A 17602-nucleotide genomic window follows, 5' to 3' on the forward strand; every position below is an offset into this window, starting at 1 on the left:
TGCAAACTAGAAGCATAGCACATGTATCTACGAATGATTATATTTACATTCTTGGAGTATGGCCCCGCACAGGACAACCCTCCAAAAAGCCAAACACACCAAGGGTTTCTTGGAAGATCTAATGTCCATTGATAACCAATGATCTCATGCTATATCTATATCTATATACCTCTGCCCCTTTCTCACAATCTTGTCGCCCCCCCACATCACAATCCCCCCATCACAATCCACTCCCTAACCACCGTTTCCCTCTCCCTCGCGCCATCCCACCCCGTATCTCCAACCTCCATCTCGGTAACTCTCCTCTTCGCAATCTCCTCCGGATTACAATCCTCATCCCATTGAACTCTTTCCCCCAATTCATCCTTTGATATACTTCTTCTCATTAACATTGTTAATTCTCGAGCTTGTTGTTTGAAGATATTGTCTTCATATTTTTCTTCTTTTTTTCCCTTTTTTCCTTTACCTTTTTTCTGATCTTGTGATATGTCATGTGATTTATTTCCATTAAACGAAGAAGGAGAGTAAGTAAACAATGATCTTGGTATCCGTAACGATGAGTTGGCAGGTGGGAAGAAGCGCTTTGACTTCTTGGATTTGGCGAGGGCTTCGTGTGACTCTTCTTCTTTTTCTTCTTTTGCTTCTTCTTTTTCTTCGGTTACATACTCGTTTGAGAGATCTGGGTATTGAAAAGGGGGACCAGGATAGGGAGAGAAGCCATCAGGGGGAGGAATGGGCCATCTTTGTGGAACCGAGATGCCAGAGGCGCGAAATAAGAGGATGGGTGAAGCGTGAGGATCGAAGGTCTGCGATGGAGATGAAAAGAGACGAGTTTTAAGGGCGTGGAGGGTCAAAGTTGTCCATGGAGAACGTTCGTATAAGTCTAATGTTGAGAGGTGATTATAGGAGAGATCTTGCGATGAACCTGAGGATTTGGAGCGAAAGATTGAGGGGTCAGGTGTGGTAGAGATAGGAGTCCAGTTAAAAATTCCATTGTGCACTATGAGAGAATGGATATTAGTGGGTAAGAAGGAAGAGGTAAACGATTCCGTGAGGGCGAGAGAGGTGGCAAGAGTACCGCCAAGGTATGATCCGTAGATCAGAAGTGGTCGTTGGACTGGTTTTGGATTGGTGTAATAATAGTTTGAGTCTAGAGGTTTAGGCTCCGGTAACAGAGAGGGCAGGTAACTTTTCAACAGCCAACTATACGCTTGAAGTGTATCATGAACTGTGGTAGCGGTCAGTAACAGCCATAGGATAGCGTAAGAAGTTTTGTTTCGGTAAAGGACCGAGAAATTGCACGCCAGATGACATGATTTAGATTATTTACTTACGTGGTATAGGGAATGCATGAGATTTTTGTTTGCGAAATGATGTTTGCGGGTCATGAGACCAGCGGTAAGGTATGTTGATGACAGGATACGAGCTCAATAACCATGAAGGTGGATGAAATGGTGAAAGTGGAGAAGACGGGTATGGTGGTAAGTAGATAACCAGAGGTGTTTTAGGCGAATCACGAAGGAGAAATCCATTGTGAATTCTGTATGCACAGTGTTAGCTTGGGTATCACATTTTTCAAAAACGCCACGGAAATATATCACTAACCAATGTTGAACATGTATAAGAATCCTCAAGCGGTTGGCACGAAGGCGTCGCCTACTATTACTTGTCTGGTGGATACTCGGACCACAATCTTCTATTCATTGCGTTGGCGAATTACCCATTTTGGCCGACAAACTTGCTCGAGCACTTACCCGAAGCCAAGATAGTTAGCAGAGGAGGAAGACAACTTGATCGTTCTCCACACGTGATGCGTGAATTATCTCGTATATAATTTGGAATGTCATTCTGGGGGAGGGGTGTTTGCTCCACGGCTCGGGCTAGAACAATGACCGGATAAATGAAAAACTTAGATTGGCAACCTACTCGACGGTGATGTGTCCCGAGATACCACAAGCGATATCATATTTTTCCACTTGCAACGGCGCAGCTGTTGCTAGTTGTCTCGATTTTTGAACTGGCCATTTCTTGGTTGTAGCTCGTGCAAATATACGAAATGCGCGAATACTGGGCCCGTATTCATATAAGCGCATTTCTAACGATTCCAACTCTATGATGTTGAATGCACGAGCAATGGACGATATTCAAATCGAACCTTGCCGGCCTCAATGTGACGAGCAAGACAGAATCACGATATCAAGTTTGATGGATACCTTGCGCGACACCACGCCTCCAATCAGCAGTACTACCAAGACACGTCGTCTCGCCTTGTGTTTTGGAAGCCTATGGAGGATTGCGTTAACACGCAGGCTGCAGCATAGATGTGTTTGGTTGTCGCCAAACGGATTGCTTGTGCACGAGGGTGGTTGAATGGATGGAAGGGCGCCAATTGAAAAGTATCGGCTGGACTTTCTTGCACGCCATGGAAAATGGATAAGGTTACCTAGATAAAACTTTTTTTGGCTGACAAGGGGTAGAATGCGCTAAGCCTGGTGGAGTAATACATTATCACTAATCACTTCTTTTTGTTGGATTGTTACTAATCTATTAGAAATTGTTACTCTCACTCGTGATGGTTGTACTCACGTGGTACGCTGCTCTGTCACTGCTTCGTAGGTACTCTGCACCACCCAAACAACGGGTCGGTCCATGGCCCAGTTGTTTTCTACGCATGCAAATTGCCTCCCGCGCCGATACATACTAATGAGTACATCTTACAGTGTAGGTTCCTGTTACGGTGATCTTGCCAAAGAAGGAATTCCAACGATATGATTTCACCCCTCGATCCACTTATCATTCTCCCCCCATTTCAAACTAATCCCTCAAAATCTGAAACTAACTCAATCGAGCTGACAGGCCAGCTCGCTAAGAGAAGCTGTTTCTATCTGTTTTCTCAAGGGGAAAGAATTGAAGCACCGCATCGCATGGGGCAGTGCAAGTAGGAGTGAGCACACTTCGTCGATACAGGGCATGAACATTCAGTACTAATTCCAAAAGACCAACGAGGGCTTTCTTTCGCGAGCAATGATTGGCCAATGCAAGACTACCCAGAACGCCCATCTTGAGGATGTAAGCCGTTGGAAAAAGGGTTCTCATACATATGATACGATACATGATACATGGTCCACGGTACATGATATATCATATTGTCACCTTGGTAGCAGATCCTACCAGATGCTTGGTGGCTGAACACAATACAGTACAGTACCTACATCCTACATATTACATATTACCAGATCAGCACAGCCCCTGAGAGTCATACACGCACGAAGGACCAAAAAGCAACGATGAACAAGAATCATCTACACTGTACATGTGCATCACCCAATCCCTTCAGGGATTGGCAGAACGCCCAGCCCTGTTAGTTGGAATTGCGATTTTCCCCATTCCCCATTTAGTACAAGAGACTTACGCTACGAGTCCACCAGTCCCGCAGTCTTGGCTGCACATGAAATGCTCTAGCCTGAACGGGACGAAAGGATTCAGAGATATAAATCAACGGCAATAACCCAACATGCCATGTATTCAGAAAGAGGGCAGATGTCTGTTTGTCTGGGTAAGCGACGGGCATATATCGCGAGAGATATATGCACTTATACATACGCCCACACGTGTATATATATGGAAAAATTAATATATCTTCAAACACCCTTCGCAGACTTGGACGGCCTTACCTCATCTCACAATATAAAGAAACGCGTAAGATTCATGATTCAACATTGCACAGCGTATCCATAATTGAAGGACACTTGCTAGCATTGCACGGACTGCCAGGTGCTTATACCCCTGCCTGCGCTCGCAGTCCTCTTCCTTCATTGGCCCGTCCGTATCTGGATTCCAGATTCACAAATCGAACATTTGAACTCAAACTTCACTAGAGACAGAGAAGTCAGAGAAGTCAATCTTCAATCTTCAATCTTCTGTCCCTCCCCTTTACGCTTGTTGGACTCCACCGAAACCTTTGCCATTGTGGGCCGACGCAGTCAAAAACACTGCATTCCCTCATTCTGCAATTCATTCTTCAACAAGGTGCAGACATTTCACATATTCTTTTCTTCTCCTTTGCATTACGCGCGCTCTCTCTCTCTCTCTTTCTACAAACAATCTTCCTCTTCTTTGACTCCTTGTAAGTACGCCTGTGCTTTACGTACCAGTTCGCATGGGGTTCAACCTAGCCCACTTCGTTCCAACAACTCACGGTATATATCTAGGGAGCCTACTCTGAACACTCAAAACCTCAATTTAAAACACAAAGTCCTTCATTCTACGAGCTGTCAAACTACCCATCCACTTCTTCATGGCTTTCCGTTGAGATCAACCTTCCAAGTTGCGTCCAGCAATTCTCTCATACGAATCCTCCATCGATTCGACACGCGCACGCACGCTCTCTAACCAACCAACACATTTATCTACAACATGGCAAAGAGGAATTGGGCAAAATCATGCTGCGGAGTGATAAATAGTATTCTGGCAGCGCTGGCATTGTATGGGACTCTGTATCTAGCAGTACTCATTTTTGAAAGAGGAGCTCTTCCAAAATCACCATCTGAACTTTACAAGAAACCCTCTCATGAATCGCCTTCTGAACATGGTTCTGCACCTGTGCCCCCTCCACCCGCGACACTTCATATCGAAAAGATCAATCCAAATGCAAATTGGTTCAACAGGCCCGAGAGTTTGGTTGTGCCAAAGGATGACTTTTTGGGAAAACGTCCACATGTCGATATGGTTGCGAACCTAACAAAACTAGTGGAAGAATGCAGGGGATCATACAATAAAATTGAGAAAATGCCATACGTTTTCGACTGTTTGAATTACATGAATGAGGGCGAGAAGGAGTATTATTACATGCCGGCACAAGGAGAACGAGCGAGCGAGCAGCCCCCCAAGTTGGCCGAGTATCTCAATTCAGATGGTCAGGATAACTCTTTGGCTCAATACCCATCGCAGAAAGCTTATTCAAAGTCATCCTCTGGTCAATGTAATGGGCCAATTGTACCATACCATACTTACTGGACTGGCCCTGCTACGTGGAGAGTGGAGCTTTTTATAAAAAGTTACTTCTATACGCAAAACCTTCCTTGCTCAAGATTGTTCATATGGTTGGATGGAGACAGGGACCCAAGCGCAATCGACAAATTTATGACCCGGGACCCTCTCTTTGAAAAGTTTGTACCATTCGTCGAAAGGGGGGATATAACTTTGAAATTGTGGAAATTTCCCTCTAGAATACCACTGCCACCTGGAGATAACACGGACGGACGTGGATATTACAAAAATCCAGGAAAACCCAATGCGAAAAATGAGGTTCTGGTAGCAGATGGACTCATCCGAGATTCAGACAACCAGGAATGGTTGATATTGACAGAGAAGCAAATGACATTCTTGCCGGTTGCAGTTTCAGATGCCATGAGATTTGTTGTTTTGCACATATATGGAGGATCTTACTATGATATGGATGTTATTATGCTACGAGATATGCGACCGTTGCTTATTGGAGATGAGCATTCATTTGCAGAACGTTGGGGAGGACATTCTAGTCCTGGTGACTATAACACCGCGGTGATGTCTCTGACAGCGAACTCTTCTCTATCCTCCTATCTTTTACGAGGTGGTGTGAGAATGGGATTAAACTTTCATCCTCGAATCATTGGCGTTATGGCTGTGAAGGATCATCGAAACCAAGAGTTCAAAATGTTGGAGACTGCCGCTTTCGATCCAATTTGGACTGAATTCAACTGGGATAGATTAGGAAGATGTACAGTTCCATGTATCAAAGATTATGGACAAGTGTTTAAAGGGAAGAATGCTTTCCCAAATCACGATGAATGGGAAAGTTATGATGGACCACAACTAAAGCTAGTCTCAGAGACCAAATCAAAACATTTCTGGGAAATGAGGTCTGTTGAGGAAGCAGAAGTTGAGAAGCGTGAAGTTACAGCAGAACGAGCAACAACAGGAAATGGTCTCGGAATGATGACTGTTGATCGAGCAGTGTTAAGCAAAGCCGAGTACAAATTGGAAGAGGACAAATATCCACCTACAAATCGAACTCTAGAGAATTTCTTCCGAGGCGCATGGACATATCATATTCACAACCAGGTAGGTTTACATTTCTTCTTTGGGTAGGAATTTGGCTAACAATACTAGTGGCGCAAAAATCCCGAACCATCATCATGGCTTAACGTCATTCAACGAGCGCAAGATGGTTTCTTCTCTGGTTCACGTACCAATCCATACGGCGAGAAATGGCAAGGTCTTGAATTACCTCAATACGAAATATCTTGGGAATACGCATAAACTACCCAAATCTTGATATTTCATGAACATCAACACCCAAGGCCGGTTCTTCACGCAATCTTATGAAAAACACAGTAGACATGTGTATGAAATCAATGGTAAAAATAAAATAAAACATTTAATTGGTGGGCGCAGGCACATATACTCAGATTTGAGTAATGGTACATATATACACGGGGCATGGGCATACAATTGTGCATAGCGGGCGTTTGATATAGTCGTACATTCGTTTTTAGATCCTTCTACTCAACGGAAATTATTTTGGTCGATTGGATGGATCTAGGTATAGGGATGGAGTTTATTTGGGAGTCATCACATGAACACGTACATATATAGAAAATATATGAGACGGGATGGGAGTTAGCAATGCTGTGCGAATTTAGCCGTAGGGAGGAGAACAGATGGTGATTCGTGTGTACGAGCTACCGTTCTAGCATTGTATCATGTAAGTGATTGGAAGTATTGGGATGGGATGGGGTGCCACTTGAACATCGGCAAGAGAATGTTTAGAGGCGTTTTATACCCTTGAGTACCTTAGAGAAAAGATTAAGAAATATAAAAAAGAATACAAAAATGAATACAAAAAAACAAAAAAACAAATCGAATGATAGTATTGGGATTCCCGATGTGAGATTTGATGTTGAAGCATGTGTTTTACGGATATCCTGTATTGTAGACGGAGTTGCGGAGTCCTGATGAATGAATGAATGAATAATGACTTGGTAGGTAATCTTCGTCAAGTAGATATTTGTTATACAGTGTGAGTGTGAAGATAGGTACTGATAAATTCTCTTCTGATTTCTTCTCCAAGACGAATTAATGATGATGATAATTACTTGGGTGAAATCGTATAATATATTATAATATAAAATGAGATGAGACGAGGATGGATAGATGATTCTATAAATATAGAATATAGATATGTGGATGTGGATGGATGGGTGGGTGAGTGAGTGGATGGATGGATAGGTAAATCTATAAATAAATATAGATATAGATTGATGATATTAGGTTAGGAGGTTAGATTGTGATTATGGTGTTTTAGGGCTGATTTGATTGATTGATTTGATTTGATTTGATTGATTGAGATTCTTGGGGGTTTGGACTCTGGATTGTGAAATTGTGAGATTGTGAGATGTGGAGGGGGGAGGAGAGAGAGCGAGGGGGGAAGCGAGGTATGTTTGTTATTTTACTTTGTGTGGTGTGGTGTGGAATTTTGAGCTGGGGTTGTTTCTTTTAATGAAGGTTGGGTGGCTTGTTTGGGTTTGGGTTTGGGTTTTGGGTTTTGGGTTTTGGGTTTTGGGTTTTGGGTTTTGGTGGTAAGGGATTGATTGTTCTTTTTTCTTTTTTCTTTTTTCTTTTCTTGGGAGGGGAGGGGAAAAGAGGGAAGAGTGAGGATTTGGGTGGGTTTGATATGATTTGATTTGGTATGAGATGGGGATGGGTTGAGTTGAGTTGAGTCGAGTCGAGTTTGTTGATTGAGAAGTATCGATCTGTTCTGTCTGTCTGTCTGTCTGTCTGTCTGTCTGCTGGGCTGTTTTTTGTTCCTATGAGTTCGATAGAGGATCGATATGATATGATGCAATTCGAGCTACATATCCCATATCTCATATCCTCTTTACGACTAGGTCGTAGATCTTCACATGCATGCATGGTATATACCCATTACCTATTTTCTACCAAAGGGCTGAGAATCCGAGAATCTGAGATGAAGAGTATCCTAGCTCATGGCATGTGCATGTCAGCAGCGAGGATGAAGATGAGGTCAGCATATGCATACCCTGATCCACTGGTGATCCTTACATATCTGCGTTTGTTCCTTGCATTGTATTGTATTTATGCTTTCTTCTTCTTCTTCTTCTTCTTCTTCTTCTTCTTCTTGTTCTTTCTGGAGGATTTCATGGAGAGGGGAGAGGGAGGAATTTGGATCGTCTGGGATTGGAGATTGCTTTGATTTGGATTTTTCTTCTTCCCTTCTTCTTTTCTTCTCTTTCTTGGTTCGGGCCAGGCGAGGTGATGGGTGTGTGGGTGTGTGGATGTGTGGATGTGTATTTATATTTATACTTAAATTTGACTCGGGCCTAAGTAATGCGGGGGTTTCACACATGTTATATGAATGGATGGTGATTACGAGATAGCCTAGAACATTTGTACATTTTTCTTGGTTCTTGTCTTTGCTTTTAATAGAAATTTTGTTTTTCATTTTCCGCTCTCCTTTTATCTGTTTTGCGAGCTTTTATATTTGCAGTCTTGCGTCTTCTGTTGTTGTTGTTGTTGTTTCGCTTTTTGAATCTCGCAAAGGATTTTACAACGTCTATCTTTTAGTGCACCGTTGGAAATCCGAGACTTGCTTTTGCTGTTTGTAGTTGGGCGGCCTGTGATTAATGTGTGCTGCGCTGTGCATATAGTTGGAATACGAACGTTGATAACGGATTCGATACGAGGATAGTGCAGAAAAAAAAAAGAAGAAAAAAGGACGGATTGAATCAGATATATCCTCCTTATTGCCACTATCCAGCATTCGCTCTACGAAGAACAACTAAACCACCATTTATCTATTAATTCTTACCTCAGTCCGTTCGTTTCCGAATCCTCATTATCAATCACTACAAAACTACGAATATGCACATATCAACCACCTCCCTGCTCACACTCCTCTTCTCCCTCTCCATCCCCATTTCCGTCTCTGCGATTCCAACTCCGGCGCCTGCGCCAGCTTCCAGAACTACCAAAGAAGATCTGAGTTATCTAGCACAATTATTCGCCTCCGATGGATTAGCCCGAAATTTCAAATTACGAGCCGATAGTAAGTTTCCCCTTTCTTCTTCCCTTTGTTTTACCTCTGGAACAACCCCTAAGAACTCTCCCCCAAAAGGTCAATTCCCCCTCGCAGATCCTGCTACAAATAAAAAAGTCTGCGGCCGCGCATACGCGCACGAAGAAACGGAAACGGCGTATTTTGGAAAACAGTGCTGTTGTATGTTTTTGCATACGAAAGATGGGGCGGGGAGGAAGAGGAGGGCGGAGAGGATTCATGGGGGTGGGCTGGTGGGGGGATTGTTGGAGCATTCGGAGGGGGGATTGGGATTCGGGTTGAGGTTGAGGTTGGGGTTGGGGTTGGGGGGAGGAGAGACGAGATTTTGGGGGGAGGGAGGAGGTGCTGAGGATGCGATGATTACTTGTGGGTTGGATGAGGGGACGGGGGTTTGTGAGGAGGGGTAGAGCGGAGAGGGAGAGAGAGGGAGAGGGATCTTAGGGGGATGATGGGGAGAAGTTTGTAATTGGCTTGAGAATGAATGGATCGCGGGATCTGATCCCCTTTGATTTAGCGGGCGTTCGGTGATCTCGGAATAGAAAGGCGTACGGGAGTTCATTGATAAATGGGAAAAAGTGTATACTAGAGGATACCAAACACTTGCTAGATCTTCAAGATCACTCAACGTGTCAAATATACATAACATATGCAATTTGAGGATTCAAGAGTGAGATCGAATCCGGTTTTGAGTACTTGGGTATATAAGTATAAGTATAAGTATAGTATAAGTAACTATACAAGGATTGAAACAATACATAAATCCGACATGATTTATTACACCAATAAATAAACCCAAAGCAGATGTATATATTTCATATACATATCTGCATTCAATCCCAATCTAGACAGGTAGGTATTTTGAGATGGGTAGGTTATTGACATGTCTCGCATATACCACCCAAAACACAAATTCATCAACACCCACACACACGAACCACGACCGGGAATAAACTCGGAAAACGTGTTCTTATTTCCAGTCGATGTATTTTGTGTTTTCGAGAGCAGATACAGAGCAGATAGATGCAGAGCGGATAATTTGCAGATATCTGCATTTTATAGATGTGCAACAAAACTTTTTGGTTGCGATGGAGATCACGTGGGAAAGGGGCTCACCGCTTGGCAGAATATGTGGTAGGGAAGTGAGATGTGTGTGTGAGGTGGAATTAAGTTTTGTGTCTAGGGACGAGGGACGAGGAATAAAGGATAAATAATAAAATATAAACCTCATAAGTTGATTATGCGTTGAAATTTGTAAGGCAACGGGAGTGATTTGACAGCTTATTATTGCTTCCTCACCATACATACATAGGATTACTTATGAGTTCGATACAGCTGTGCAATAGAATAGTTGTATAAATACCTACCACTCTTGATAATTCTATTCTCCACCGCCCCTGAAAATCCATATCGTTGAATCTCAGCCTCGTAAGTCTCCAGATTCTAATCCCCTGGGGAAAAAAAAACTAATGGAATTCTTTATTCCCTTTTATATATATACCAAAGTAAAGATAAAATACCAAGTAGGTAGCAAAGCCTCACGGAAGACGCGAATCGCGATCCTTCAATCTAGATCGAGGACTGTGAAACATTATGGAATACATACCTACCTACCTACCTACCTACCTACATACATCCATCCATCCATACTATTGCATGTGCACTCCTTAACTTTCATGCACGATTCTAGTCCATTCATCCATCTATGTCTCGGGTGAGCTTGCCTGCTTGCCTGCCTGCTTGCTTGCGGTGAGGGTACCAGTAGACTGTCCGTGATGTGAAATGAAGATCTCTGTAGGTGAAGGAAATACTTCGTAGTCGAAAACGACTGATGCCCTTAATAAACATAAGGAGGTGGGAGGTGGGAGGTTTCCACAAAGCCCGTGCCGAGAACGAGAAACCCATGTTCACATCCCAGCCCTTAAATGAATAAAATATATACCAATTTATTCAGCACGTCAACATCCACTAATAGAAGATAACTTCTAACTCAAGCCTGTTTGGCGCAGTGGTAACGCGTAGCACTTGTAATGCTAAGATCATTGGTTCGATTCCAGTAATAGGCAGTTCTTTTGGCGAATCTTCCTGTAGAGAATAGATTCACATCTTTTTTTTTTTTTTTTTTTTTTTTGGCACTGAGCGTTTACGGTTGTCTGTCTGTATTGGTGTTGTGCAAAATGATTTGGCTCATGGGCAATGGCACGATACTTGTTGTTTTGAGTGGAACTGCTACTTCAGGGGCGGGCGGTGGAGATGGGATGTATATCATGGATGTGGGCCGAGAATGGATGGTGCTGCATCTGCTTAACGGCACGATTGTGGATTCATGTACATATTGGTTGTACCGTGATATTGATTGAGTGAGATTTAGATCTACAGTGTACATTTATTTGGTTTAGGAGAACTCTGCTTTGATATTTAGGTAACGTGATTGGATGTTTATTTTTCAATGTCAAAATCGAGTAAAAAAAAATATTCGGCTATAAATGATATTTCGTCCATCCATATTATGGTGTTTGAATGCTAAAATTGTGTCTTTAGACGAGGGAGGTAGCGTCTGCTCAATTATATTGGAGTGGATTGAGTAAATTTAATCACCGGGAAGTTCGACAGGTCATGTGATTTTAGGAGAGCGACGATAATGAGTGCTAGAAGAAATTGAATTGGATAGCTACAATATCTCATTGTGTATATAGTAAAAAAGAACAGTACCTCATATGAAACAGACCTCGGGGTGCTTGTAGAACAAAATTTTCATATTGAATACTATCGGCTACTAACTTTGATCCATGAGCTCAATTGATCAAAAACCATGGAAGCATTACCTCCTCAATTTCAACATCAGATCTCGGCAGTCAAAACAATCATAAACAGCCAAATCAGAAATGAAGTAATCAATTCGTTACCTGCTGCTAATAGCAGGTACTTTCATCTAGTTCTAAAGCTAATGGCCACATTAAAAAATACTCGTAAGATATAATACGTACGACATAACAATCATGTCTTCCCCTTCTAAAACTTCAACCCCTCAAATAAAATGTGTTTCCACGAGAAAGGAATCTAATCTTCTACACATCGCTCTTTTCGTGCATTCATTGCATTCAATAAAAAAACCCCAGATAGAAATGACCCAAATCACCATTCTATCCCGGATTTGCAAACCGCTCGTCTAAGCATCTGCCTTCTTCTTCGAGAACCAGCCCTTTTTCGCACCCTCTTCATTATCTTCTCCCTGACTGGCACCCTTGGGCACCCTGACCAACCAATACATTCCAATAGCGCCCGCGATATTGAATGCAAGATAAACCCACATCAACCCCCAATTTCTCCACACGTCACTGTAATAACTGTTTACTCCCGCCAAAAACACATTCGTGTCTTTGATACTGCAGAATTCACAATCTGTCATTGCTTCAGGATTATTCAGGTATCCACCCGCGGCGCTCATGTATGGACCGAGATATTCCCCACACGTTTTAGCAGAGGGAGGATTGAAATGAAGATATTCGATGCTATCGCAAACGACTTCTGTGTTAGCGAGACCCGTAGACATCATTCCCGAAACGAGATACGTGAAAGGCGAGACGCGGTACATGAAGATCCAGAATCCAGGGAGAGCAGTAGGACTAGCGAGGACACCGCAGAAAATGAGACAGAGGGAAAACATGAGATTGGCTATGTTTCCGGCGTTTTCGGCAGTGTCAATGCCTGCAATAATGAAATCGGCAAAGGTGGACGTGAACATTAGGAACATCCAGATGAAAGCGAACATGAGACCGCTACGTTCATTAACGGCATTGGTCATCTCGGCATTGCGGTAGAGGCCGATGGGGTAGTACCATGTGACGAAAATGATGACGGCCATGAGTGTATTCCATGGAAGTTCAACAATGATGTTTGAGAGGATGAAGACTTTCCAAGAGTACGTTTTGGAAGGGCGTTCGCGGACTTCGTAAAGGGAACGTTGGGTGACGAAGTGAGGCAGGATTTGTTGAACAAGGTTACCGAAGATAGTGAAGAGCATGAAGATAGCGAAAAGTTGGTTTTGCATTCCTTGGAGAGATGTTTTGGTGTCATAGAAAGAAAATCCGAGGAAGAGACCCTATTAATGATTAATCTTGTGATTTCATGTAGGATCAGACGAGGAGATGACTTACAACACACAGACAGAGCGCAGTCTTGGAGTAAAGATATGGAGGAGTACGCCAATACTGTTGAAACACTCGAACAAGAACTACCTGCATTTGGGTTCCGAACCCTGCGGCAAATGAATTGAGTGAAGTGGGATCATGCTCGACTTGCTTTTGAGATAGTGTAGTCTTTAGCTCTGCGAGGTGCGACTTGACTTGCTGACGTTCTGGAGAATTTTTCCAGGTTTCAGGCCAGTCGATTGTATTGCTGGCTCCTGGAGAGGCACCAATGACTATATGAATGTCAGTGAAGGCTACAAAAACGAAATTCAAAGATTGATCTTACCTTCAAGCATCCATTCTGCAGGGTTGGCTAGATCTCCACAAGGATGAGCACCATTGCGCTCAAAATAATTAGTCAGGACCTTTGAATGCTCGCCAATTTCGCCAAAGTATACAGTTCTTCCACCTCTAGCTAAGAACAATAGACGATCGAATTCTTGGAAAAGAATGGCAGAAGGTTGATGGATTGTGCAAAGAATAGCTTGACCGTTGTCTGCGAGCTTACGTAGCAATGCGCAGATGGACCAGGCTGTTTGAGAGTCTAAGCCAGAAGTAGGTTCATCAAGGAATAGAAGAAGGGCCGGTTTTGCTGCGAGTTCAACACCAATTGTAAGACGTTTACGTTGCTCGACATTAAGACCTAGATGACTTGTGAGAAAAATTTCCAGAAAGCAAGTGCGAATGTAGACGAGTACGTACCTTCACCTGGGACACCGACAATAGCATCGGCGTATTCTTCCATCTCTAAAACCTTGATAACTTCATCAACGTAGGCAATCTTTTCCGCATGTGGAGTGGCTTTGGGCTGACGAAGAATAGCACTGAAAGCTAGTGCTTCTCTAACAGTAGATGTAGCCAAGTGGAGATCCTGTTGCTGAACGTAACCTGTCTTTCTTTGGAAACCAATGTCTCTTTGTCGTCCATCTACAAGCATTTGTCCGGTGACAACTCCCATAGTTACACGCGAGGCAAGGACATCAAGAAGAGTGGTCTTTCCCGCACCAGAGACACCCTAAGAGGTTTTGATTAGATAGATCACGCGAACATTGAACATTGAAAGAGCTTACCATAAGAGCAGTTAATGTTCCAGGTTTGACCCATCCGTCAACTCCATCCAGTAGTTTCCTAGGCTCGCCCTTGATCTTGATGTCATAATGAACATCATCCCAATGGAATATGGCAGTTTGCTTCTGAATACTTGGTGGTGCATCTGGGACAGTCTTTGTTCTGGTAACAGTCGCAGCAGTCATTCGATCATCAATCTTTGCTTCCTCGTCAGATGCCTTCGAAACATAAGGTATGCGACCACGACGGAATAGAAGGACTTCTCCTTTGGACTTTTTTGCAGATATAAATTCGCTGGCGCTCAAGTAGATGAAGAGGCCCAAGAACATGAAGGCAATCATGACACCGAGGTTCCTACCAGAAATATTAGCTAGTGGTTCGAAAATAAGTCTGAAATTCAGTGCTCACCTCCAGAGGTGTGAGTGGTTGTAACCATAATTGACTTCGAGATATCTATCACCATCAACGTAATCTGCACCAGCTGCGGCACCAGTGGTAGAGCAAATTCTCTCATCCGCGCCGACGTTTCCGTAGTTGCCACCGGAAGGTACGAAAACCGAGCAAGGGATCTTTCGGCCATGGAATTCATTGATCATCAGAGCCTCGAATCCATAACTGACCGGGTCGAGATAATTGATCCACCTGAACCATGGATGCATGTCTCTAATTGGGACCGCAAATCCAGTATAAGTGACGATGGCAAGGATGAAGATGGCAGCTGGTGCCATTGCCTATTCTTGTTAGTACCTCGAACAGCGTAACATGCATGGGAAATAATACGAACCTCTGACAAACTTCGCGATAGTGAAGCAATAGACCGGAAGTACATAGACATTGTCAAAGTGCACAAAAACGTGAAGAGAAAGAACACAAAGAAATACCCTGGCTCTCTTCGTAGATTTGTCATGAAGTAAAGAGCGAGATCGAAGAAGATTGTTGAGAATACTTTATTTGGTATATCGCACAACATGGACGCGCAAGCTTCTGCTACTGGATGATAGAAAGCGTACTTGGTGTGCTTCTCAACAATTGGTCTTTGGGCGTAAAGAGTGAGAATTTCCAGTGCACTCTGGAATGCTGCCATCAAGATAGAAAAGAACAGAAGTGCACCTCTGCTATACAGACTATTGGTATCGTCTGCCAGATTGTAGAAAACACTACCAATAATCAAAGCCATCACACTTTGACCTAAAATTTAATGTCAGGGAATAGGCCAATATACATCTATGAGCTACGACATACCTATAAGACCTGTCAAGAGAAGAGACATGTCACCCCGGAGTCTTTGAAATCCACGCTCCACACATAACCTGATTTGCATAGGAAGTGAAATAGTATATGGACTCTTAATACGCTGACCCTTAGCCTGAACTGCCTTCCTCGAATTCTTAAAGTCGTCAAGGGCTTGTCCGCCAATGGGGAATTCCGCATCAAACTGATCGATCTCCCGGAGTAGTTGCGCTCTATCCTCGCTCTTTTGCCAAACTGCAGCGAATTCATCTGGAGTGTATGGAGTTCTGCCTTCGAAGCCAGGTCGAACGATTCTCTCTGCTGGGGATGTAATTGAAGTTAAAAAGTCTGCGGTGGTCTGTCGAGCTGGGCAATCGAATCCTAAGTTGACGAAGAATGTCTTCGCCGCGTTAATATCACCAAAGTATATCTGCCTTCCTTCGTATAGTACAGCCACCTTATCGAAAAGATCATAAATTGACTGAGAGGCCTGGTAAATGGCTACAACCGCTGTGGATCCAGACAATTCGGTAGAATTTCTGAGAGTCTTAACGAATTCCAATGCAGTCGCAGAATCTAAACCTCTTGTACTATTGTCCCAGCATTGAAGAGGACTTCCACCCACAGCAGCTTCCGCAATACTGACACGTTTTCTCTCACCACCACTCACTCCTCGAATAAAATCATTACCGACTTTTGTATTGAAAGTATGCGAGAGTCCAAAAGTAGCCATGGTGACATCCCGAAGATGCTCTGCATACTGATCCCGTGTAACACCAGGAATGCGATTTCGAGGAGCTTTGGCCTTAGCTGCAAACCCTAATGTCTGTGCTACAGTCAATTGAGGAAAGTGTACATCAACTTCTGCTTGGTATATACATTCCCCCCTGAAATCGTTGTGCATAGTCTCCATTGGTATTCCCTGGTAGTTGATGTATGTGTTACTATCAACAAAGAATCCGGAAGTCTCTCCTGAGATCGTTTTGAGTAAAGTTGAACATCCAGATCCAGGCCGACCAAGTACGACAAGCATTTCTCCACTTCTGATAAGTCCGTCAAAATCTCTTAGAATCTGAATTTTGGTGGGTTTGCTGAGCCCAAGAACCCTTTTGCTCATACCGATGATTTCCAATGGGTAGTTACCAAAAGTCTTTTGGTAATCGGTTGGCTCACCAAATCCATGAGCATTTAAATTCTTGTAGGCGATTCCTGCTGTCCTGTTGGGATATCTTTCGGGATCTCTGGACTGAAGGTGGACAAGATGTTTTGTCCATGCTCTAGAACTGAACTTTTCTGATGATGGATCAAGTCTAGGGTCATTTGATCCAAGGAATGGGTTAATATTATGATCGTAAGCACCTTCCATTGACTTTTGGGTGATTTGCCTTGCAAGTGTTCGAATGGTGGCATCTTCTCTTTCTCTCGTGGAGTCTAAAGTCGAGGATTCTGAATCACTGTCTTTCCGCTTATGGTCGATGTTTTGATATGTCTTTTCTTGAACGACCTCCTCCACTTTCTCAGCAACAGCCTCACTTTGAGGTAAAACCCCAAAAGGTGCCGAAGTGGCCATACTGTAGTGCTGTTTCGACCAACAACAAATTGAATAAAATTAAGAAAATATTAAATGCCCCTGGGTGTAAAGGGCGTGAAGAAGAATTCTCTCACTGTAGAATAATACACTGCTCAAAAAGGCTCACAGGAGTGAGACGGAGTTCTTTAAGTTCATAGTACATTGAAAGCTCGGGTGTCAAACAATCACCGTTCATCCGCCGTCCGGGGCAGAAAGGAGTAAGCTTCTTCCGAGCACAGCCAATGACAATGATTCTGTAGAATGAAAGAGTACTTGCGCTGAATTAAGGAACAAAATTATGGAGAACAGAAGGAAGTTTCAGGTCTCTCAGCAGGCTTTCGAAGTTCCTAGATTCCGCATGGTTAATCTTTTGGAAAAATAAACTCGTTTCGAGCTCGTATATACGAAAGAGGGATGAGGTTTTGTGTGTAT

The 17602-nt window shown here is 43.2% G+C and overlaps 5 protein-coding genes across 5 annotated transcripts; 2 read left to right on the plus strand and 3 right to left on the minus strand.

The window, feature by feature from the left end:
• Positions 1–59: 59 nt before the first annotated feature.
• BCIN_13g02680 (hypothetical protein) lies at positions 60–2401 on the minus strand. Its single transcript, XM_024696749.1, has 3 exons — positions 1927–2401; positions 1335–1540; positions 60–1228 (listed from the first exon to the last, which is right to left on the minus strand). The coding sequence occupies exons 1-3, from the start codon at positions 2091–2093 to the stop codon at positions 207–209; spliced, it is 1395 nt and encodes a 464-aa protein (XP_024552562.1). The 5' UTR covers positions 2094–2401; the 3' UTR covers positions 60–206.
• A 1809-nt stretch (positions 2402–4210) lies between these two features.
• BCIN_13g02690 (hypothetical protein) lies at positions 4211–6870 on the plus strand. Its single transcript, XM_024696750.1, has 2 exons — positions 4211–6102; positions 6151–6870. Exons 1-2 carry the CDS (start codon positions 4417–4419, stop codon positions 6298–6300), a joined length of 1836 nt encoding a protein of 611 aa, XP_024552563.1. The 5' UTR covers positions 4211–4416; the 3' UTR covers positions 6301–6870.
• Positions 6871–7766: 896 nt separating this feature from the next.
• BCIN_13g02700 (hypothetical protein) lies at positions 7767–8583 on the minus strand. The gene is made up of 2 exons (XM_024696751.1): positions 8081–8583; positions 7767–8020 (listed from the first exon to the last, which is right to left on the minus strand). Exons 1-2 carry the CDS (start codon positions 8501–8503, stop codon positions 7970–7972), a joined length of 474 nt encoding a protein of 157 aa, XP_024552564.1. The 5' UTR covers positions 8504–8583; the 3' UTR covers positions 7767–7969.
• Positions 8584–8645: 62 nt separating this feature from the next.
• Positions 8646–9774, plus strand: BCIN_13g02710 (hypothetical protein). The gene is made up of 3 exons (XM_024696752.1): positions 8646–9106; positions 9176–9269; positions 9458–9774. Exons 1-3 carry the CDS (start codon positions 8923–8925, stop codon positions 9462–9464), a joined length of 285 nt encoding a protein of 94 aa, XP_024552565.1. The 5' UTR covers positions 8646–8922; the 3' UTR covers positions 9465–9774.
• A 2224-nt stretch (positions 9775–11998) lies between these two features.
• Positions 11999–17261, minus strand: BcatrD. The gene is made up of 8 exons (XM_001555199.2): positions 15613–17261; positions 15155–15558; positions 14779–15101; positions 14373–14724; positions 14005–14317; positions 13589–13945; positions 13270–13535; positions 11999–13214 (listed from the first exon to the last, which is right to left on the minus strand). Exons 1-8 carry the CDS (start codon positions 17168–17170, stop codon positions 12282–12284), a joined length of 4506 nt encoding a protein of 1501 aa, XP_001555249.2. The 5' UTR covers positions 17171–17261; the 3' UTR covers positions 11999–12281.
• Positions 17262–17602: the final 341 nt, after the last annotated feature.

Source organism: Botrytis cinerea, chromosome 13 (genome assembly GCF_000143535.2).
Source record: "Botrytis cinerea B05.10 chromosome 13, complete sequence".
NCBI classification, from domain to species: Eukaryota; Fungi; Ascomycota; class Leotiomycetes; order Helotiales; family Sclerotiniaceae; genus Botrytis; species Botrytis cinerea.